At 61.7% G+C, this 22561-nt stretch overlaps 2 protein-coding genes across 4 annotated transcripts; one reads left to right on the top strand and one right to left on the bottom strand.

Annotated features, from left to right (window-relative positions):
• Positions 1–2623: 2623 nt before the first annotated feature.
• FSCN2 (fascin actin-bundling protein 2, retinal) lies at positions 2624–8414 on the top strand. 2 transcript variants are annotated; one of them, XM_065910794.1, is made up of 5 exons: positions 2624–3449; positions 6906–7062; positions 7448–7610; positions 7868–8063; positions 8176–8414. In XM_065910794.1, exons 1-5 carry the CDS (start codon positions 2624–2626, stop codon positions 8379–8381), a joined length of 1548 nt encoding a protein of 515 aa, XP_065766866.1. In that variant the 3' UTR covers positions 8382–8414. The 2 variants fall into 2 exon arrangements, with proteins under 2 accessions (XP_065766866.1, XP_065766867.1); XM_065910795.1 differs by having other exon boundaries at positions 7448–7569; positions 7896–8063.
• A 1897-nt stretch (positions 8415–10311) lies between these two features.
• Positions 10312–20564, bottom strand: FAAP100 (FA core complex associated protein 100). Of its 2 annotated transcripts, none has more exons than XM_065910557.1 (10): positions 19852–20564; positions 19523–19641; positions 18078–19036; positions 16703–16859; positions 15385–16148; positions 15155–15291; positions 13821–13937; positions 11879–11965; positions 11324–11461; positions 10312–10984 (listed from the first exon to the last, which is right to left on the bottom strand). In XM_065910557.1, exons 1-9 carry the CDS (start codon positions 20014–20016, stop codon positions 11330–11332), a joined length of 2637 nt encoding a protein of 878 aa, XP_065766629.1. In that variant the 5' UTR covers positions 20017–20564; the 3' UTR covers positions 10312–10984; positions 11324–11329. The 2 variants fall into 2 exon arrangements, with proteins under 2 accessions (XP_065766629.1, XP_065766628.1); XM_065910556.1 differs by having other exon boundaries at positions 10312–10981; positions 19852–20563.
• Between the last annotated feature and the right edge of the window lie 1997 nt (positions 20565–22561).

Raw genomic sequence — 22561 nt, forward strand, 5'->3', positions numbered from 1 at the left:
GAGAGGAGGAGGGAGGGAGGGAGGAGGGACCATCTGTGCAAGGCCCCCTCCCTCCCAGGAAGCCTGTGCCGGAAGGCCCGCCTCTCAGAGCCCACCTTCCCCCACCCCCCTCCCCCCTACCCCCTGGGCCCCTGGATCAGTGCCAGGGAGCCCCACCCACCCCCTCTTGGGGCTGTGGGGCCCAAGAACTGAGAGGCCACAGGCACTTCTGGCTCTGCTGCTGAGAGGCTGCCTGGATCCAGGCCTGCTTAGCGCCTGGCGGCTGGGCTTCCTCCCGCAGGGCACGTGATGCCCATGAGCGCCCTGCCAGCACCAGTCAGCGCTAAAGAGGCCGTCATGCTAATCAGGCCCGGCGGGCCCCTTCAGAAGGCTGGCTGGGGGTTGGGAGTGCAAGGAGAGAACACTGCCCGTGCCTGGGGTGGCCACGGGCACAGCTGCCCCTTGGGCCGCCCATACACACAGGAACTGAAGTGCGGACAGCCTCACGGCTGGTACCGCCAAACCAGGACACTTCCCTGGCATCAAGCGCTGGGCAGTGCAGTCCCCTGGGAACGTGGGGGGATTTCGTGTAGGCCTCATCTCTCTGGAGGGGGTGCAAGCCCAGACTGCATCTCCTTCCCATGGGGTGCCTGGCACACAGCCTAGTCAGTCAGTGTCCCATAAACCCCTCTGGGCCACAGAGGTGGACCACACTAGCCAAGACCAGTTCCTCACTCGGTATGCACCATGCTGTGATGGGGATTTGTGTGCAGACCTCTCTCCCTGAATCCCAGTGTGAACCCCTCAAGCAAGGGGTCGGGTCTCCCGGTCTGCTCAGTGTCTGCACGTGCCTGGGGAGGTCGCTGCCTGGGATCCGGAAAGTGGAGGAACGACTCCCGAGCCGTGTGCCCATCCGTCCCACTCACCTCCTGGGTCCTCCGCATGCCCAACCCGAGGCCCCTTCATCCTGTTGGACCCCCGCATGGCCTTGAAAGGGATGGAGGGGTGATGCCTGGAGCATCAAGGGCAAGACCCAGGAGGCCAGGGCTGGAAGGGCCCTGCAGCTCCCACTCCTGGTCTCCAGGGAGGCCTGAGGGTCACACGCTGTGATGAGGAAGAAGACACCAAGGCTGGCCCAGGCCCAGAGCAGGTGGCTCTGGTTTCACTACTTGGCTCCTGGCCCCTGAGGCAGGTGCAAGAGACAGACAGGCAGGGTGAAGCTGAGCAGGCCCAGCGCAGCTCCCAAAGACAGCCTCCTCGGGCTCAGGGTTTGGGGAGGTACAACAGGGTGGGACCCCAGAGATTGAGCTGGGAGGTACTGGGGTCAGAGGTAGCCGCCTGTGGCTTCTCCTAGCCTGCTGGCCTCATCCTTCTGCTGGGAAGGCTTTGCCCTATGTGATCGTGGGACTCGGCCCATTAAGGACCCCATAAGGACCCCACAGTCAGGCCAGTCGCTCTATGCAGTATGAGTGGCAGTTCAGGGGTCCCCAGGGCCACCCATCAAGGCTGGCTTCACCAGAGCCCGCCCATGGCAGACAGAGCAACCTCATGGGCCCTGAGAGTTGCTCAGGGTACAGGGGTTGGGTCTGAGCCTGGCCCTGTGACCCCAAGTCCAACGGCCTGCCATCTCCTCGTGCTGCCCGGGATAACGTCTGCTCCACATGCATGCTCCCAGGTCACCCTCCCTCTGTGCAGCCCGTGAGGCAGGTGTGACTGTCTCCATCACACAGCTGCCACCTCAGCCCAAACCGAGGGCCCTTCCCCCCGGCAAAGCCAGGCTGCCTGGCCAGTGTGAATCCAGCTGAGCAGCTGCCTCTTCACACCTGGTTTGGATCTAGGTGCCATGAGTACCAGGATGGGGGCATTGCCTGGCCCGCTCACTGGCACCGACAACCCTGCCTGCCACTTTCCCAGCTACAGGCCACCCTTGGGAAGCACCAGACTCAGGGCTGCAGGCTGTGACCCAGGGGCTGCTGAGGAGGACAGTGCAAGGCTCGGCCACAGCCGCCCAGGTAGCAGCAAGGAATCAGAGAAGCGGTAACTGGATCTGGCGGCCCAGGGTGGAGGGCTGCGATCGGGTTGCGGCCACACGCAAGTTTTCCACCAGGCAGCTTTCTCTACCTTGGGAAAGAGCTGGCCTGGGCTGGCGAGTCTGTGCAGTGGGTCTGGGGGCCTGGGGGTGGGGGGCAAGGAGAGAGGCCAAGACTGGGGGGTAGGTGTCCAGAGGGCGGGGTACAGCACCAGAGCCAGGGCCAGGCAGCCGCCAGCGAGCACAAGGAGGTGGTCAGCCCTGCGGCGAGTGGCGCTCTCCAGTCCCGCCGGCCCCGGGCTCTGGCCCCTGGGTAGTCCGGGAGTGGCTGAAATCCAAGCTGGGGTAACGAAAGGCTGCTGCTGTTCCTAAGCCGGCACGGCTCTGATCCGCCCTCCCACCCGCCCTCTGCTGCCCGCTGGCCATGTAAGAGCTGCCTGGGCCCGCCACTGCTGGTCAGAGGCAGCATCTGAGCTGGCAGCGGGTCCATGACGCTAGTCGGGCCTGGGGGCCGTAGGCCAACCCAGACGAGCTGGGCCTCTAGGGGACCCCAGGGGTGGTGAGCACAGAGAGAGCTTCCTGGGCCCCTCTCGGGGACCTCAGCCAGGCCCAAAGATGCCCACCAATGGCCTGCACCAGGTGCTGAAAATCCAGTTTGGCCTCATCAATGACACTGACCGCTACCTGACGGCCGAGAGCTTTGGCTTCAAGGTCAACGCCTCGGCACCCAGCCTCAAGCGGAAGCAGATGTGGGTGCTGGAGCCGGACCCAGGGGAGGGCACTGCCGTGCTGTTTCGCAGCAGCCACCTGGGCCGTTACCTGTCAGCCGAGGAGGACGGGCGTGTGGCCTGCGAGGCGGAGCGGCCGGGTCGCGACTGCCGCTTCCTGGTCCTGCCGCAGCCCGACGGGCGCTGGGTGCTGCAGTCAGAGCCGCATGGCCGTTTCTTCGGTGGCACCGAGGACCAGCTGTCCTGCTTCGCCACGGCCATCACCCCGGCTGAGCTGTGGACGGTGCACCTGGCCATCCACCCGCAGGCCCACCTGCTGAGCGTGAGCCGGCGGCGCTACGCGCACCTGTGCCCGCAGGAGGACGAGATCACGGCCGACAGCAACACGCCGTGGGGTGTGGATGCGCTCATCACGCTCATCTTCCAGAACCGGCAGTACTGCCTCAAGTCCTGTGACAGCCGCTACCTGCGCAGCGACGGCCGCCTCGTCTGGGAGCCCGAGGCTCACACCCGCTACACGCTCGAGTTCAAGGCGGGCAAGTTGGCCTTCAAGGACTGCGATGGCCGCTACCTGGCACCTGTGGGCCCTGCGGGCACTCTCCGGGCGGGCCGCAACACACGGCCTGGCAAGGATGAGCTCTTCGACCTGGAGGAGAGTCACCCGCAGGTGGTGCTGGTGGCCGCCAACCACCGCTATGTGTCCGTGCGGCAAGGTAACTGGGGTGCGGGGCCAGTCACGGTGTGTGTGTGTAGGGTCCTGTAGCGAGTGGCTCCGGGTTGAGGGGTGAGAATACGCTTGTAGTAGCACACGGTGTGAGTGAGTGGGCCGTAGGCCATGTATGGGGTCCCTGCTGAGCCTCGGGCCCGCTGGACAGCTGCTGAATGCAGGATGGGCAGCACCCAGCTGGAGGTGGTTGAGGCTCAGGCTCACTGCTCCTGCCCCATCCACACCGGGCTGCCCTCTGCCCACCCTTCCCCTTTTCTTCCATCACCCCACTTCTGAACTTTAAAGGAAACTGGGGCTGTGACCAAGGGCAGGGAAAGCAGGCAGCAGGAATGGAGTGGGGAGGGGTCCTGGGGGCCCTTCCAGTCCAGGGAGATAGATGCAAGCGGTCCCTCCAGGGCGTGGACTCCTTGGTGGGGAGACACTCTCTCTGCTCAGCAGGTGTCGCATGGCTCCCCCCAAGTCCCCGATCATTGGTCACCTGCTTCATGTGACCCGTGGTTCCTTCTACACGTGATCATCTGCCTGTGGGGTGAACATGGGCAGCTCTTACTTCCCCTCGAGGAAAATGAGGTTCCAGAGTGGCTCCATGCCACTTGGACTCCTGGCTCTGTGCACCCAGAAGGGGTGGGTGTACCCGGACCCAGCTCACTGCCACCACCTGGTCCCAGCCCTGAGCACATGGAGGGGTGGCCCAGCTGTGGCTCTAGGGGTGCCTGCCTGTCGTTTGGATCTTCAAGGCCAGTGCAGAGTAGGGACTGGCATTCAGCAAACACCCCTGAGTCCTTGTGGCATGTGGTTGGGTCCTGGGGTGTAAGGGAGGACAGGCAGCCCCAGTCTTTCCCATCACAGGTTCTACTGTCTAGCCACACTGCTTTCTGCCCCTGACCAAGGCCCATATGCTTGGTTTGCCAGTAAAAGGCAGGCAGTAGTGGGGAAAGCTTTCTCTGTGAGTCAGAGGAAATGCTGGATACAAAGCATTTGTCCACGTTCAGCTTGTGAGTGAGACAAGTATAGTGGGTATGGTGGTGATGCTGGTGGTGGTAAAAGTGGTGGTGGTGATGGTAAGGGTGCCATGGTGACAGAGATGGTGCTGGTGGTTCTGCTGGTGATGGTGATGGTATTGGTGGAGATGGAGATGATGATAGTGATGGTGATGATGATGGTGGTGGTGGTGAGGGGGGGATGGTAGCCGTATAAACCATTTTTCATTCTCTGGATTACCCTGCATCTGACCCAATCCCTTTGATGGGGGAATTCCCCCACAAAGGAACAGATTCACTCCCCCACCACCACTGTGAGGCCAGAGGTACCTACATTCACCGTCCTGCTTTCCTTGCAGTAAGCCTGAGGGCATCAGACCTGGCCCTGAGATGTTCCAATGTTGACTTTGCTAACCAGTGATTCAGGGAAGCAGAGTGTTGCATCTCAGGCTGAGGGAGCAGGGGGATAGTGCCACTAGGTTTTGAGGCAGCTGGAGTGGTGGCTTCTGTGGGGTGGGCTGGTGGTCCCTTGGTCCCTGTCATTTTGCTGGCCAGGTAGCCCCCAAACTTGTGTCCTTCTCCCAGGCCAGGGTGTTTGTGAGCAAATTGGCTTTTCCTGCTGATTTTTTTTTCTTTCCCAACCTCCATCAACCAGAGTCTGCTTGTTTTTGCTATGCCCACTGCCAGCCCTCACTGATGTGGCATTGCTGCCGGGCTGCCCAAGAAGCAGTGTTTGCTGCTGCAAGTAACAATGGCTGCTTATTGGCTTAAGCCACGAGGACACTAATATCTTGCCTAAGTGGAGGTCTGGAGGCACAGGAGTTGTGGGGTCCCAAACAGGCACCACATCCAGTTCAGTGGCATCACAAAAGTCCTCCGCTCTTTCCTCTTTGAGGAACTGCTCTCCCAGGACAGCTCTGACCTCAGACTGGTGTCCCTGTGGCCACAAGACGTCTGCTGCTATTCCGGACCTCATTTCCAAACAGAACAAAGTCCAAAGGAAAGAGGGGCACTGGCTCTTTTTGTGGCTTTGCCGGAGTAAGAATAGGTCTCCTGTAAATGCTCAGACACCCCTTCTTGCTCACACATTCACCACTTGATCAATTTCTCCTGGGACAGTAGGGTCCATGCTCTTTGCCAGCACCAACCAGGACTCCATGAGACCCTGCTGCTGCAAGATCAGGGTCCCAGGAGCAGCCGGCTGTGTGAGGCTGAGCCCCTGGGCTATATCCTGTCTGGAGGGGGGTGTGTGGAAGGTGATGCTGGGGACACCAAGAGGCTTGACCTCAGAGTTGGGGGTGGAAAACCTGCAACCACAGCCTCAGACCCCTGGCTTCACTCCTCCCGTTAGTACCTGTCGGATGGCTCCCTCACCTTCTCAGGTCTTGCTTCAGGGAGGCCGTGCCTGGCCAAAACCCCAGCAGTCATGGGCACAGGACATACCATTTTTGTTGTCTACCGCTCCCCACGGGCCGGCATCTGGAGAACAAGGGCCATCGTTTTGTTATTGCTGATCACAGGCTGGGGGCAGCAGGAGCCTACTTTGTGCAGTACTGCTGATGGGATGGTGGGGTTGGCAAGGAGAAGGGGTCACTTTCTTGGGGTAGGAGCAGTGATCTGTGTAAGAAGGGAGACAGACTCCAGTCTGGGGGACAAACGGACAAAGCCATGGACCCCCCCCCTCCAGTCTGGGCCCTGCCTACTGTCCCACTTCCTTCCCAGGGGGCGGGACAGGACAGGATGTGGCCCTGACCCTTCAGCCCTGATGGGGGTATGCCCCACTCCCTTCTGCTCGGCCCGCTGGAGGTGTTGGGGCTCAGCCTTAGGGGAACTCTGTGATCTGCCAGTTGCGATGGAACAAGGACGTGGTTTATGGGAAGATACCAGGGAAACTCCACTGCCTGACTGCTCTTCCCCACCCTGGTCACAGATGCCCCATTCACCTCCCTCCCAGGCAGAGTCCCAAGTAGCTTTGCCCTCCCTCTGGGGTCCTGGGAGACCACACACATGTGCATGACGGGCTGAGGAGGTGACAGGGGGCCAGTCCCTGCTCAGTGCCCAGGAGCAGACCCCAAGCCCTCGTTGTGTCCTGAGCCATGCTAGGGAAGGACAGGAACCCTGCTGTGTCCACCCAGCAGCTTAGGGAGGAGATATAAATAGAGGCTGCTGTAAGTCCTGGGTCCAGAGAGCAGGAGCAAGCAGATTACCTGCCGATTAGCTGAGGCAGGGGATTTGGCGGCACGGAAGGGCCTGGCTCCTGGGGCTGTGTTGGGAACCCGGCCTCTAGGGAGCAGTGCGCCTGCACAGCGCTGGGGCAGAACTCCAAATGTTCTCAAGTCCAAAGGGTTCTAGATGAGACCCCCACTGACTTCAAGGATGCCCCAAGAGCATGCCTCCCCATCCCTCTGCTCCCCACCCCACCCAGGGTGAGGCGTGAGGGGCTTCCCATCTCCTCCCTCCAGGGGTCAATGTCTCAGCCAACCAAGATGAAGAACTGGATCACGAGACCTTCCTGATGCAAATTGACCAGGAGACAAAGAAGTGCACCTTCTATTCCAGCACTGGGGGCTACTGGACCCTGGTCACCCATGGGGGCATCCAGGCCACAGCTACACAAGTGTGAGTGCACCATCCTCACCTCTGTGACCCCCCTTCATCTCCACCAACACCAGCATCACCACCTCCACCATCACCATCACCTCCTCTACACGCACCACCTCCGCTGACGTCACCACCACCTCCTCCATCATCACCACCACCATGATCATCTCCATTTCCACTACCACCTGCATCACCACCTCCACTTCAACCATGGGGACCACATAGCCACCCAACCAGGGAAGAAGGCTGCTAGTGTGCGGGGCAGCTCTTCATGGTGGTGGGCGTAGCAGTGGAAGTCAAGTGCCTTGAGTGGGTGGTACTGGACTTGAAGGAGATGGGGGAGGTCTGACCCTGAGTCCCCATGTCCTGCTCCTCTGAGGGGACCTTGACCTGCCCCTTCCAGTACTGAGAACACCATGTTTGAGATGGAGTGGCGGGGCCGACGGGTGGCCCTCAAGGCCAGTAACGGGCGCTATGTGTGCATGAAGAAGAATGGGCAGCTGGCAGCCATCAGCGATTTTGTGGGTGAGCATACCCTTTCTGCCCTGGGGAGCCTGGGACTGGGCGCTCTGCCTGGGGACAGTGCCAGCTCAGCCCCTGTCTTCACCCAGGGCTGGGCCCTCTCCCTCCCCATGGAGCTGCTGTCTGACAAGAGTCATACTCCCTAGTCCAGCCCATTGTTCTTGACATGGGGGCTCAGATCCAGAGCATCTCGATCACTGCTGCACTTCTGGGGAACCAGGGGCTCACATAAGCTTTGGGCAGATCCAGGCGCACAAGCGGGGCGGGTCCTGGCCTGGTGCTCTCGCGGGGCCGTGGGAAGGCCACTCAAGCCCTTGTCTTGCCAGCAGGGGAGGACGAGGAGTTCACGCTCAAGCTCATCAACCGGCCCATCCTGGTCCTGCGCGGCCTCGACGGCTTCGTCTGCCACCGACGTGGCTCCAACCAGCTAGATACCAACCGCTCGGTCTACGACGTGTTCCACCTGAGCTTCAGCGATGGCGCCTACCAGATCCGAGGTGCGGGCTAGGGCCAGCTGGAGGGGCGGGGGCCCGGAGAGAGTGGGGAGGGCTGTGCCCAGCCCGGAAGGGGGCGCGAGCCGCCCGCCGACCCCTCTCTGCTCCACCCCAGGCCGCGGCGGTGGGTTCTGGCACACCGGCAGCCACGGCAGCGTGTGCAGCGATGGCGAGCGCGCCGAGGACTTCCTATTCGAGTTCCGGGAGCGCGGCCGCCTGGCCATCCGGGCCCGGAGCGGCAAGTACTTGCGCGGCGGTGCCTCGGGGCTTCTGCGCGCGGACGCGGACGCGCCGGCTGGGGTCGCGCTCTGGGAATACTGAGTGCCGCCCGTCTGTCACCCATTAAACCGTGTCTGTGACCAGCAGCTCGCGGGTCGGTGGTGCCTCTCGGGGTGTGTGGGGAAGGGTTCACATCGGCCTGCCAAAGGTTCGCTGGACGCTCGACACTTCGTCATCCCTCATGCCCAGAAAAATCCAAGGTCGGCACTTGTCCAGCCAATTGAACGTCCGGAGACCCCTTTCTGGACGGCCAGTCCCCGGCCTTCTTTTGCCTGCATCACTCCTTGGCACATATCTCCTCCCCAAGCTCGGAGGCGGGGGTGGGTGGGAGAGGACCCCCACTCTACTGAGTAGGACCAGGATGGGAGTGGGACAGCTGGGAGGAGCCTCATCCCAGGTCGCAGCAAGTCAGGTAGGTTAGAGGGTCTTCAGGGTCTCCATAGAGCACATCACTGCTCCCTTCCCCAGGGGCAGCGTCTTAGGGAATCCTGGAAGCACCTGATGAAGTGACCTCCACCCCTCCCAGACAGGGTTATGTGCGGCCAACCATGGGGGGAGGGCTCTTCTCAGCCTGGGCACTGTCCTGCTGCCACCCAGCCCCACCCAGCGTAGGAAGGGCGGACCACCAGGACAAGGCCCACGGTTCATCCACAGGTCTCCCCAAACCAGCTGGCACCCAAAACACCCGTTACCAAGGACCCCCACCCAGGCCAATGCCTCTTGGAGGTGCTGTGTAACCTGAACCACAGGAGGTGGGAGTGGGGTGGGAGGCGTGCCCCCTGGGATTGGCCTAGGCCTTGAGGACTGGGGTCATGGAGGGGTTGGGGGGACAGTCTGAGCAAAAGTAGGGGGAGACCACAGGCCTCACCGATCCTTTGCCTCAGCCCACACCCTCTCCCACCCTGGGCAGCCCTCACTCTTACCTGGGGCCTGAAGCGCCCCTTCCAGTGAGTCTGGCCAGTGTGATGCACTTTGGGAAAGGGGGGCAGCTGGGACCCCTCTCCAGGGCCTCCCTTGGCTGGCTCCCTGCCTCACCACTTCCTCTCACCTTAGGGATGAAAAAGAGTTGGGTCCCATGTGGGCCAACAGGCCAGGGTGGGCTGACGGACACTGGCCCCGAGGGGACGAGGGGACTGCCCTGCGTGCGGTCTGCACTGCCCCCTGGTGGCCTGGGGCACAGGAGGGTTGCCTGCTGGGCACTCTTGGCACCTTTGTTCAAGTGCTCCAGTGGGCACCAAGGAGGGTCTCCTGTTTGCTGACCTTGGCTGGACAGGCTACTTGGCTTCGGACATGCTGAGTGGAGTCTGTGCAGCCCAGGGCAGTGGCTGGAGGTGGGAGGCACGGAAGAGGGCTTGGGGGTCCCTGTGGGCTGGCCTACCCACTTCCTCCTTCCCCGGGAGGTGACAGGAAGACAACCCTCAGAAACAGCCACTAAGGGGGTATAGGCCCTTCCCTGGTTGGGCCACAGCTCCCCTCCAGGCTGCATAAGGACCACCCAAGCCAGCAGGGACCAGAGGCCAACTGCTTGCTCATCCTCGAAGGCAGCTATTACACTGCTCCCAGCACACACAGGGACAGAAGTCACAGGACAGTACTGGGTGGGCAGACCCCCTCCCCGTCCTCCCTCCTGCTCAGAACACTCCAGTGCTGGGTCTGTGTGATGACCCCAGACCGCAACTTGGAGCACATCACCACCCGTCTCCCTCAACGGAGGACGACGAGATGCCCGTGGTCCTCCCGGGAAGGGGCCCCCAATGACCTGAATGGCCCTGCAGGGACCACTTCACCCCAGTGTCTGAGGGTTCCCACTGGCCTGAGGACCCCAGAGAGGCCAGTTCAAGGCTCATCTGGGGAGTGCAGTGGCCACCAGCCTTGGCGGGGGCTTGGAGCTGCGGTGAGCCCAGGAATACAGGTCAAAGCTGGCACCAGACCAAAGCAGGGGGAGGCGTAAAAAACAGCCCGGACAAGGCAGAGCAACAGAAAGGGTCATTTTTTGAGGCGGGCTGTCTCGCAGGCCCTGCATGCACAGCAGGAGAGCACCGTGGGAAGTCCAGGGGGAGGGCCACCCTCCCCCAAAGCACCGGAGCCACCTTGGGGCTGCTGTCTGCCCCAAGGGACCCTTGGAAACAACGCACAGTGCTGGGCGCTGGGTGTGGCCCCGGCCAGAGGCAGCTAGTTGTTGAGTGTTTTGGCCACAGGGCACCTGCAGGAAAACCCCCCCCACCCCCACCCCGAGTCTTTGTGCTTTGGTCACAGGGAGCACCCTCCCACCTGGTGACCCCAGTAACTGCAGAGAAGCAGAACCAAGGCCCCCAGAGCGGGACAGCTGTGCAGGTGCGGACAGAGGTCTGGACAAGAGGTCTATGGGAAGGCGAGTGGTGCTGCTAAGAGGGGCAGCCCCGGGCTTTGGGCACCGTGGTGGGAACCAGACAACCGCTGAAACGCACCTGCCCGAGTCTCAACCCCGAAGCCCCATCTCTGGGGCCCCCGCATGCTGCGAGGGCAGCAGTGACCCTGCTCTGGAGTCTAGACCCCACGGCCAGGCCCGACTTCTGAGCGGAGCAACGTCGATGATCCAGCCCCGACGTTCTGGGTGGGCGGCGGCCCAGTGGCGTGGAGGTTGAGTGCAGAGGCCGTGGCAGCTGCTTAAGGAAAGGAAGGAGTGATGTGGGAGGATGAATGGGCCCCCGGCCCAGCAGGGTCATGGACCGCCTGGCTATCCTGACACGACAACTACATGACCTGCCTCCTCTGAGAACACCCCCACCGGGGGCACCAGGCGGCCATCTGGGGGGCCAGCTGCATTCACCCCAGACCTTCCCTAGCTGTAACCAGGCCGAGTGCCTCCTGGGTCAGGAGCCAGGTTATCTGCATAAAACCATGGAGGTACTGTGAGCTGTCAAGTGTTTAGAGGCTGGGAAGGACCCGGGCAGGGCAGGCGTTGGGGAGAGAGCTCCCGGTGTCCCAGGCAGGGCGGGGCCCACCTGGAGTCACAGCAGGAGGAGGCTGGGGCTGCGGAGCCGCCGGTACACCTGCAGCAGCCTCTGGGCAGTGGCGCAGGAGCTGGCTTCGTCCTCCGTGCACAGCCGGTCCCGCAGCATCTGCACCTCCCGCAGCAGCGTCTACAGGAAGGGACGGTGGCGACAAGCTAGGGGCCACCTTCCTACCAGGCACATCGGTGGGCCCCTCCGAGGCGGGGGGACACCCACCACTCAGATCCCACCCAGGCTGTGGCAGGTGGCCCAGGAAACTCACTCCTCTGTGGCCTTAACATGATGACCCCTCGGGACAGGAGGCATGGCTGGGCTGAGGGGAGACCCCGTCCCTAGGGGACTGAATGTCCTAGCCAAGGTGGGACAGCGTGACCGTGCCCATTCTGCCCTCATCTTGCCCCTGCAACAGGAGCCAAGACCTGACTATGGGCTGAGTGGACTGGGAGGCCCCACCAAGCTGGGCGACACGCAGGTGCTTGTGTGTGTGACCCCAGTGGAGCCCCGGGGGGTGGAAGGCTCAGGGCACGGACCCCCGAAGGGCCTCACCTCATGGTTGGCCTGCATCTGGTGGAGATACTGCAGGCGGAGATCAGGTGGGCTGGAGCCCCGGGCGGCCTGCTCCACCACCAGCCTCTGGTGGGATACAAGGCGTAGGTGGCTGGAGAGGGCACCCCTCCCGTGTGTCCCCAGACAGAGCCCAGGGCTCCTGGCACCGGCCCGCAGAGCCAGGCAGCCCTCCCTGCTCACTGAGACATCCATCAGGCCTCCCTGCCTCGCCCCTAGTTAATCTCCACTCCACACGAGCCCTAGCGTGATGGTCGTTTACTTGGAAGTAACCTTCCTGGTTCCCAGAGAGGATGCTCCCAGATGGATCCAGGCAGCAAGGCCCCCACTGGTCTCCGGGGCAAAAAACTGAGAAGAGACCCCAACACCCCAAGAGGTAGCAGGAGGTGCCACCAGAGGCAGAAAATACACATCTGACAAAGTCCCCCAAATTCCAAGTGGCCAAGTGAATGAAGAATATCCTGTCGTAGGTGCACGATGTAGCTGACGGAGGCCAGAGGTCTGCAGCCCATGAGAAGATTCCCATTAGGGGAGTGCCCGCAGCACTCTGTCAGGGGCTGACTCGTGCTTCCCAGATTCACACGTGGAAGGACCAGTCCCCAGCACCTCAGGTGATAGTGTTTGGAGAGAGTCTTCACAGATAATCAAATTAAAATGAGGTCAGGTGGGTGGGCTTTAATCCCACAAGGCTGGTGTCCTTCTAGGAAGAGATTAGGACACAGACATGCCAAGGGATGACCCTGTGAGGACCTGGGGAAGAGCTGGCCGTCCACACACCCAGGAGAGAGGCCTTGGAAGGAATCACCCTGCAGACACCTGGATCCCGGTCTCCGAACTGAACCCACTGTGTCCTGTCCACGGCACTTGGTCACCTGGTCCTAGCAGCCCTGGGATGCTAACTCCCCTTCTTGCAGGAAGTCTGGTCAGCATGCTCCCTGCATTCCTAGTTTCTCACTAACTGTCCGCCTCTTAGCTGCCATACTTGGCAGGTCTGGAGACAGCCCTGCATGTTTCAGGCCCAGCAAAAGCAACCACATGGCGCCCTCTGGGGTGCAGGGATGCAGGGGTGGGCGCTCTGCTTTGGGGACAGGAGAACAGAATCCTGAGCCCGGGCGTGAAGCTATGGCTATGCCATGGCAGGGCCGTCACAGTATGGCTGAGGGGGACCTTTGATCAGGGCTTGGCACCCAGGCTTGCCTGGGCACACCGGTGGGTCTGTTAATTGAACAGCAGCCTCCGATCCCTTGCTGGAACTCGGACTGCAGCTCTCCGACTCTCGGGGTCTGGGGTGGGGCCTGGGCATGGGCACTGCTAAGTTCCCAGGTGAGTCTGATGCAGAGCCCACACATAAGGAAAAGCGTGGGAATTGGCTGATAGCTGCCAACCCAGACCGCTCTGTGCAGCCGAGACCACGCACACACTCAGAACAGGCTGGAGAGGGGCCTCCCGGCCCTGGGACCACCCTGCTAAGGGCCCCAGCTCACAGATTTCCCTGGGGTCACAAAGACCTCCTCAGATCCTGGAGTTGTGGCCCCAGTAACCCCACAAGGCATTGAAGCAGCAGTGAGTGGCCCCCAGGGCTGTGTGTATGTGAGGGACTGGCTGCCAACTCTTGCTTTCTTGGCAAAGACATGGAAACCCCAACAAGCAGAAACCTTATCCCAGGACTTGAGCCGGACCTCTCCACACTACTGTATAGAGGAAATTTCATGCTGACAAATCACAGGTGGACTGTCTCCCTGTAACCACATGTCCTCACAGGCCACTGGGGGCTACTGCCAGGAGGGTGAGAGACAAGTCCCCCACCACCTCCCAACTGGCCACAGCTCATGTGCAACCCCAGGCAGGAAGCCAAAACACCAGAGTCCTGTGTCCCCACCACCCCACAGAGACTGCCCAGGCAAGCCCATGAGGGCCGACAGACCTGCAAACGCCTGACAATGGCGTGGTGTGCCCTGCACATGTTGGCTAGAGAGGAGCTCTCCACCTGGATCTCCGTGGCCTGGATGGGGCCCGCTGGGCACAGGTCAGTGACGGTCACCTGCAACACACAAGGACCCTCATTGGCTGTCCACAGCCTCACCTGGCCTGAGGGCAGCTTGGCCTGTGGGAGCATCTGAGCTGGCTGAGGCACGTGAGGCCTGGGTGGCCCCTCCACATCCCATTGTGGGCAAAGTTTGGGGGGCCCCAGGCCTCAATCTTCACACCGAACACGAGTTTCCACCTGAAGAACCAGCTAGCCAAGCAACAGTAAAGCTGCTCATCTGGAAACATCTGTCCAGGAAGAGCCCTGTTCCTTCTGCGTCCAGATGTGTGGCACTCATGCCAGAGGCAGTGATGGCTGTGGCTGCACCACCAAGGAAAGCCCAGGCCCCAACCCCTCCAGGGTCCACCCTATGCATTCCAAGTCACCCAACAGCAAGGTCAGGTTGTAAAAAAACAGGGAGGGGGCTGGGCAATGGAGATCTCTGCCCAGTGCCCTACAGCCAAAGATAAAGCCTGGCAAAGATGGGTGACAGCCAGGACGCAAGGCAAGACCCCAGGGACTTTAGGAAGGATGCTGTCCCTGGAAGCTCTTCCTTCTGGAACTGTGGGATGGCTGGGCACCCCACCCTCTCCACCACCAGGCCCCTGGGACACCCGACCTTGATGCTGCCTAGTCTGGGTGGACCTGAAAGGGCAGCCTCCACCCACCACCCTCAGAGGGGTGTGTTGGGTCACACGGGATGCTCCGCCACAGCCACCAACGCTGCAGCACAAGGACCAGCAGGACATGATCCCAAGGCTGCCAGGAGGGTCTCCAGAAGAAAGGTGTGTGCAAGGGATGCGGCCAGAGGACTGGGCCCCACCTCAGTGTCTCAGTGGCCCCTGGGTGGGGTATCTGAGACAGGACCCAGCACCCTGGGGCTCTGGGGGCTGCGTGGCTCAGGGGCTGGAGGGCTTGTGCTGCTGCTGGGGGTACACGTGAGTGAGTTGCTCGGGCTACTATGAACTCTAGCTGGATGCAGGGCCAGGGCCACGCATAGGGAGCGCTGGACAGGGTGGTCCTCATGGACACTTGACTGGGAGGCCAATGCAGCTTCTAGCCCTACGAAGGCCGCCCATCATAGCTTGCCTCTTGGACGTGGGTGCGTCGGACTCTTCTGGAAGGTGGGCCCCAGAATCTGATTCCTCTCTAGTAACCCAGGGACCCCACTCAGGACTGCTGCTGTCGAGGCTAACGTGCCCCCTGGGGCGGGAGAGCTGACCCCTGCTTACCTCTCGGATGATGAGGTGGACATCAGTGCCATCGGGGGCCACTCCCTGGACAGAGGACAGCGCCTGGGCCTTCACGATGTCTGCGGCAGGGTTCTCAGTGAGGAGCCACTGCAGGGTGGCACAGCCCAGGGACATACCTGGAGAAGAAAGGTGCACCGGTGAGGCTGGCCGGATTCCAGGGGAGGGAGGAAGGGCCCCGAGGCTTCCCGAAGCCAGTCAGTGCCACCAACCTGCGTGACTGTCCCCTAAGGCGGCCCTGAGCAGCTCTGCCGACACCTTGATGGTGGCCACTGACGGGGGCAGGTACTTGGCCCGCAGGGATTCGGGTCCCGCCGGCTGGCTGCCCGGCATGCGGCAAGTTCCCAGGAAGGTGTGGATGGGGTCCTTGGCAGGGCCCAGGGCCTCCGTGTGGGGCACGCCCAGGCTGGGGAAGCGCAGGCCCTGCAGCATGTCCACTGTGTGCTCGCTCAGGGGCAGGCACACACCGTCCTGCTCGGGCAGGACGACGGGGGTGCCCTCAGCCGAAGGGGGGTCCTTGAAAGGGTCCCGGGGTGCGAGGGCCCTGCCCACGACCTCCCGGAGGCTGTAGAAGAGCGCGCAGGACACGGTCACAGGCAGGTCGAGGGCACCGTCCTCGCCGGGGCCCAGGGGCAGCGTCACCTCGCGCCGACCGCCGGGGCCGAGCTGGTCCACGGGGATGGTGTAGGTGATGGCTGAGCCGGCCGAGTCCAGGTCTAAGGCCCGGGAGCTGCGGAGCACCTGGACGCATAGGGCCCAGCCCCGGTCCAGGCTGAAGCTGCTGCTGTTCTCCAGCAGGCAGGTGGCCATCAGCACGTCCTGCAGCTGCAGGCGGCTCCAGGCGGTGCTGATGGTGCAGGAGATGGGCCGCGGACCCTCCCGGCTTGACAGCAGGGCGCAGCTCACGTTCATGACTTCGTTGAGGCAGGTCAGGGCCTTGTCCCGCTGGTCAACTGCCTTCTTCAGAGAGGACACCCTGGAAACAGACATGGCTGCTGAGGGAAGACCCAGACCTCACTCCTCGTTAGTATAAGGTGAGAAGCCTTCACCTCAGGAGCTCCTGTCCTTCTCACACGACTGTCTAACCCGACCCTCCTCTCCAGCAACAAGAGACAAGAGGGCGGAAGATGGAGCTGGGGCACCCTGGACTTGGTGGCCTGGCCCCACCCCCTGGGCTCACAGAGCCTGTACCCCCATCAGGGTCACTGGGCCAGGAGGCACCCATGGTGGGGCTGGCCACCCCTGCTGTGCTCTCTGATGTGTTCTAAGTCAGCCAGGTGCTCCTCTGCAGAGCCACCACTGACAGCCCAGAGGGTGGCGTGCACCCTGGAAATGGTCCTAAACCACAGGGGCCTGGCATCCACGCTGGCCTCTATTATCACCTTTGGCCAGGCACTGCGACGTCTGGGGTGATCTCAGGGGTCAGAGGCAAAGTCACAGGCCCTGTCAGGACCAGTGCCAGTGCCAACGCCTTGGACACCTCCCGGGTGCCATGCAGGCCTCTGCCTGGGGTCACAGCCCACTGCTCACCTCTCAGACACAGTGCCAATTCCAGACAACAACTGCTTAATTTTCTGGCCAGCCTTTGCTGAGGTCACTCTGGAGGGCTGAGGTGCCTCATTGTGTGGGTCCAGGTGGCAGATCATCAGCCGGCCTTTGGCAGACAGGGCCAGGAGCTCGGCACCTCCTGCAGGAGAAGACACACGGGGCCTGGGTGGCAGGCAGGGAGGGGCACACGGCTGGGAACACACAGCAGTTTCCAGACTCAGATATGTGTTGGCAGAACACCAATACCCCCGTGAGGAAAAGAAGGTCCTCGGGACATCCTCGAGGAGTCCAGGGTGCGTCCTGGGCCGGGCTCACACTGTGAGGGGCCTCTCTGGGAGGGGGTCAGCCAGCAGAGGCATCACCTTGTACATGGACTAAAAGGGAACAGATGAGGGTCGTCAAGTTAGCAGGGTGTATGCCCCCTTCAACAGCCTCTGTCCTGAATAGAGCTGCTCTGAGATTTCCTAAGAGAAGTGAGTGCTACGCAGGCCCAGGCCTCCTCCACTGACCAGTCTGCACTTGCTGGGGCCTTTCTGGAAGCCTGCTGCCTGCCCCGCAGCGTTCTGCCTCCGTTCCCACTCCTGGGCACCAGGAGCTCCCTAGGAGACAGGTTCCATCTCCTGCGACCCACTGGTTCTGCAGGTCCAGTACCACTGAGGCCCTAAGCCCTGCCCAGAGGTGTGGCTCTTCCATTCCCTGCTGCAGGCAGCCCTCTTTCCCTCTGGGAGACAGCAGTTTCTTCCCTTCGAAAGCATTTCTTTCCTGTCGAGTATGGTCCACGGCAGGCCTTACGGTGCACTCATGGGCCATCTTAAGGGGACTATACGGTGGGGGGAGGGCAGCTGTACCCCTCCCCGCAGCACTGGGCAGACACGGCTGAAACACTGTCTGGCTCTGTCCGGAGGGAACACACACAGCAGAACTCAGGGATGCCCCCTCCCTGCCCCTTGCCTTCAGGGCAGGGTGGGCTCCTTGGAGGCCACTCGGTAAGTGGAACAAATGTTTTCCAGCCTTCAGGAAAAATGTAAAGGCTTGACCTGAACCAGGTTGAGTTTTCCCTGGACCACCTGCCACCTGAGACCTGTCACGGGAAAATGCTCTTACCAGGGGGCGCTGAGGTGCAGACCCTACCCAGGCAGAGGGACACAAACCCTGCCCCAAAACTCACACAGGACCCCAAGACCAGCATCAACCACAAGGCCGTGCCGGCGGAGGGTCGAGCTGCCCGGGGAAGTTTTAAGGAGAGCAGGAATGAGGCAGGGAGAGGAAGACGGCCAGTTCACAGGGAGGAGATGCCAGGGCGGAGGCTCCACCCACCCCATGGCTTTGGTCCTTAGCTGTCGGCCGTGGCTCATACCTTCAGGCTCGCCGGATGACACACAGAGGGTGGCGAGGCTGCAGACACCCAAGCTGTCCGGATACAGTAGAGCGGGCAGGCTTCCTGGGGCCCCGTCATGCTCCGTGGGGTCCAAGGGGGAACCCTCTTGAGCCAGGTCGACTACACGGAGGCCCGCGGAGGTGCTGTGGTACACGCGGCTGCTCCTGTCGCAGGCCGCACAGAGCACGGGCCCTGGGATGCTGTACTCCCGCAGCTCAGGCACCAGGTGCCCTGCCTCGTCCCAGCTGGCCTTGATGGCCAGCGTCCGGCCGTGGTGCCCAAGGGCCACCAGGCAGTCGCAGTGTACGTCTTCCACATCCTCGGCCAGTGGCTCTGTCCTCAAGGCGCCAATGAAGACGACAGGCTCCTCCAGGTGATGGAGGATCTTGACAAGGGCCTTCGGGTCACCCGGGGCTGACGTGGAGGTGACCAAGGTCTTGACGATCACACAGCAGAGCTGGCCGTCGGGCAGCCCACAGAGGACCACGGGTGACTCCAGGAGGGCGGCGTCAGCGCCAAAGAGGAGCCCAAAGAGGGCCCCCTCCAGCGTCACACCCCCAGAGCTCCAGGAGTGGCCGAGTGGGGTCCTGGAGCCTGGTGGTGATGCACAGCACAGCACTGGGAGGAAGCGGGGGGCTACGGACTCCCCCTGGCTCTCAGCTGGGGGGGTGCAGGTGGACAACTCCACCTCACCAATCTGGCCTCCCGGCCTGGGGTCCTCCCCTGGAGAGGGACGCTCAAACAGCTGCATCTTCCACTGGGTGGGGCCCAGCGCCAAGGTGACGAGCGCGTCATCAAGGACGGTGAAGGCATGCAGCGAGGTGTCCGGGAGCACACAGGAATCTGGGTCCACAGGGATCACAGGGACGGGGGGCTCACTGACCTGCCCATCCTCACTGTCCTGGTCGTCCCCGCCGTCCTCGTCTTGGGTCACAGACCTTGGAGAACCCAGGCAACTGTTGGTTACAGTGCTCACAGGCTCCCTTCAGGACAGCCTGCCACCGACATGATGGGTGTGGGGTCTGCACAGGCAGCAATCTCAGAGGCCGCCACCAGGGAGCAGCTGGCATGCCACAGTGCCTCCCACCTGCTCCAGGGAATGCTCTGCTTCCCCCACCCCGGTCACCCAGGGACACATGCATAACAGCATGTATCAAGGCTTCCAGAAATGGGGTTGGGACAGAAAATTCTCATCAGTGCAGAACTGTCAGGCCCCCGAGTACTCACCTGTGGTGAGTGCTCATTCTGAACCCAGTCCAGAGGTGACCAGACCATACAGGTCACAGGAGCAGTGTTTGAGGAGACAGGGAAGTACTACCACTCACAGACAGTGACAAGCCCATCTGAGGACATGTCAGCCTCAACCCGGGAGAGATCAGTGTGCGCCCAACCCAAAGCAGTGCCTGCCAGCGACCAAGCCTCACCTGGTCGTCTGGTCCAAAGACAAGCAATAGATGCCGCTCCGGGCGCACAGGACATAGAGCACCCTGCGAAGGGTCAGGAGCTCCAGGTGCCACACCTGACCGGGAAACTTGTACACGGCCTGGACGACCGGGAAGAAGGGCAGTGCTGGGTCAGGAGCGTGGGGGGGGGGCTCAGGTGAAGCAGAGGACACACACCTCAAATGCTCCGGCCGCTCCGAACATCCACGCCCGACCCCGCCCCCTCCAGGGCCCCGGATCCCCTCCCGCCCCAGCACCCCCGTTCCCTAGGCCCCCAGTCCCGGCCCCTCCCCGGTGTGCCCAGTGCTCACGATCAGCAGCCGCCCCTCCCGGTCGTAGACATAGACCAGCTCGCTCCCAGTGGACAGGAAGATCTCCGCCCCGTGGCACAGCACGCGAGGCTTACCCGCCGCCAGGCCCCCGAGCGGGCAGCAGAAGCCCGCCAGGTATTCGACCCGCGGCCTGGGGCCGGCCATCGTGGGATCTCCCTGGAGCCCGGCCACCGGCGGGGGCTCGGCCTCGCGGCGCGGGAGCCGGGGGGGCGGGGCCCTGCGCTTTACGGCCGCCCAGGTCGTAGCGCGGCCTCCGCCTTACGGCGGGGCCGGGGGCGGGGCCGCTGCGCGCCGAGTCTCAGGGGAGTCTCAGCGGGAACCTGGCCCTAACGCCGCTGGGATAAAGCTGGCGCAGACAGAGCTGTATGGCAAAGGGCCAACGTCTTTAAAGCCAAACGCGGGAGGCACAAGGGCCTGACCTCTCCACTCCTCTCCACTCGGGGGCTCCACTGGACCCGCCCGAAGTCGAAGGGCTGGGCAGGCTCCTGAACCCGGGCTAGTACACCGGCTCCCCCAGGGCGGCGACCCCTCAGAGCACGTCTCCTCCGAGCGGACAGTCCGCTCCTAAAGCGACTGTCTAGCGTTTTGGGGTTTGGTCTGTTAAGTCCAGAAGGGGGCGGGCAGCGCCAGGTCTTGACACTTTCAGCCGGGGTCTCTTCCCTCTGAGCTACTGAGCCACATCCACGCCTAAGCCGTCACCAGGACACTGCCGCCTCTAAACTTAACATGGACAGAAGGGTCTCTTCCTTTAATGCTTGAACTGTCTGTGGGTGTGTTAGTTTGACTGGACAGTGGGGAAAAGGGGTAAGTCAGAGGAATTCTGGGTTGAGGGCAGAAGACCATAAAGAAAATCACTGGTTAGGCCTTGGTAAGGGGCGCGGGTACAGCTCACCAGCAGTCCATCCTGGTGGTCAGGGTGAAGACAGGGCAAGATACCTCTTCTCCCTAACCCTATCCTCCACGGCTTTGAGGAAAGATCTAATCAGATGGCCCAAGAGTTCTCTGAATAGAGACTGAGATCAGAGTGACACTGAAAGATGCCTGCAGATAGGTCAGTTACACTCCTCTCAAGGTCACACATCTATGAGTCAAAGAGGCATCTGCGGAGGTGTGCCCAGACAGGCCAAGTTGAAGGGGCCCAGCAGCCAAGTGTTTTCTGGGCCTGAGTTAAGTTGACCTCACCAAGGCTGGTGTACCTACCAAAACAAGAAACCGGTGGCACAAGTTCTAATCCCCCTTGTTGAGGGTGGTGCTCAACCCTCAGGGCAGTGGACAGTCACTGTGCTTCTGGGTTGGACCCAGCATGAGTGCACCATCTGCAGTCTGTCCTTTGCCCCAAGACCAGCTCCTGCTTGACTTTTGGAATTCGAAGTGAGGACATGGTCCTCTCAAGACACACCACTCTGAATTCCTCCTCTACCCACCCCCCCCACCCCCACCCCCGAGTGCAACGTGTTCTTGGCTTGTGTTATGACCTCCAATCCTTGTGGGTGACATGCCCATACCAATTTCTACTCTGGTCCTCCCAGACTTCCAACACCAAGGGAACTACACTGAGATTGTCCCATAGAAAATGACCATATGGGCAAGTGGACTGCAAGATGGGCTAAGCCAGCCAGGCCTCACCACCCTGTTTCGGCCCCGACTGGCCAGGCACTGTGAAGTTGGTCACTGCTCTGCCCCACTCCCTTTGGCTCTGGGGGGCTAGCAGGCTCCTGGCCCAAACCCAGGCAAACCCCACACTCTGTGATACAAGGATTTATGACGGTCAGGCTATCCTGAACAGTGAGGGGCCCCTGAATGCTGATCGCCCTGGAGGATACAGACATGAACAAGGCGCTTAACCAGCTCAGGGGTGATGCAGAGGCAGAGGCCCTTCATGTGGGTGTCCCCAGAAGGCCTGTGGCAGGAGGTGAGACAGCAAAGCATGCTGTGGACAGTCAGTGGTCTCTATGCCACAAGTGGAGGCTGTATGTCTTCCAAGGACAAACTACTAACAGCACTGGGGGTGGGGAGGGACAGCATGTACAGGCAGTACCAATCACTTCTCATAGCAACATAGAATGCCAACATGTTGAACGTGCCTAGAAAGGGGGTGGCAGGACCCTGAGTTCTATTTCCAAGCAGTACCCTCCATTTGCTTGATGGAGGGGATATTCCAGAACCTCATCACTTCATAGAACCAACAAGGTCAGCAGCCTGAGCTATGCAGAGGGGAGGACACTGCTAATAAAAGCAGGCAAACTCAGGGACAGGATTGGAGCTGCAAGCTGAGGCCACTCATCCCAGTCCAGAAGCTAAGCTGGGCCTGTCTTACCCTAGGGCCCCCTGGACATCAGTGGTAGGGATTCTTATATACATGTTCAAGGAGCAGTGAGTCAGTGGCCAAAGGACAGAGTTGGCTGTGAGGTGTGTGTGAAGGCTGTCATTTGACAAGTAATTCAGGCCAAGCAGCGTGTCCCCTCCAGGTCTTGCTCCCCCCGTGTCTCTGCAACTTTGCGGGCTTCTGGGCTTTGTCCTTCACCTGCTGCCTGGCTGCCTGCACCTGACCCACCAAAGGCCAGGAGCAGCCACATGGCTGATAGTGGGAAGGGTGCAGGAAAGGCACAGAGGAGGCAAGGCTCTGTTCTTCCCATGGACATCACGCTGGGAGCACAGGGCAGAGGAGCCTGGGCAGGAGGGGGTCTCT

This window comes from Muntiacus reevesi, chromosome 18, assembly GCF_963930625.1.
Source record: "Muntiacus reevesi chromosome 18, mMunRee1.1, whole genome shotgun sequence".
Lineage (NCBI taxonomy): Eukaryota > Metazoa > Chordata > Mammalia > Artiodactyla > Cervidae > Muntiacus > Muntiacus reevesi.

Bases quoted from the DNA above. Each gene is read 5' to 3' on its own strand.
- FSCN2 (XM_065910794.1), top strand. From the start codon at position 2,624: ATGCCCACCAATGGCCTGCACCAGGTGCTGAAAATCCAGTTTGGCCTC. The intron at 7,611-7,867 runs GCTCTGCCTGGG...GGCCGTGGGAAG, and splicing joins TGGGGAGCCTGGGACTGGGC to GCCACTCAAGCCCTTGTCTT. The intron at 8,064-8,175 runs GTGCGGGCTAGG...GCTCCACCCCAG, and splicing joins TGGCGCCTACCAGATCCGAG to GCCGCGGCGGTGGGTTCTGG.
- FAAP100 (XM_065910557.1), bottom strand. From the start codon at position 20,016: ATGGCCGGCCCCAGGCCGCGGGTCGAATACCTGGCGGGCTTCTGCTGC. The intron at 16,860-18,077 runs GTATGAGCCACG...CTTCTCCTGCAG, and splicing joins GTCATCCGGCGAGCCTGAAG to GAGGTGCCGAGCTCCTGGCC. The intron at 16,149-16,702 runs GTGAGCAGTGGG...GTCTGTTTCCAG, and splicing joins ATTGGCACTGTGTCTGAGAG to GGTGTCCTCTCTGAAGAAGG.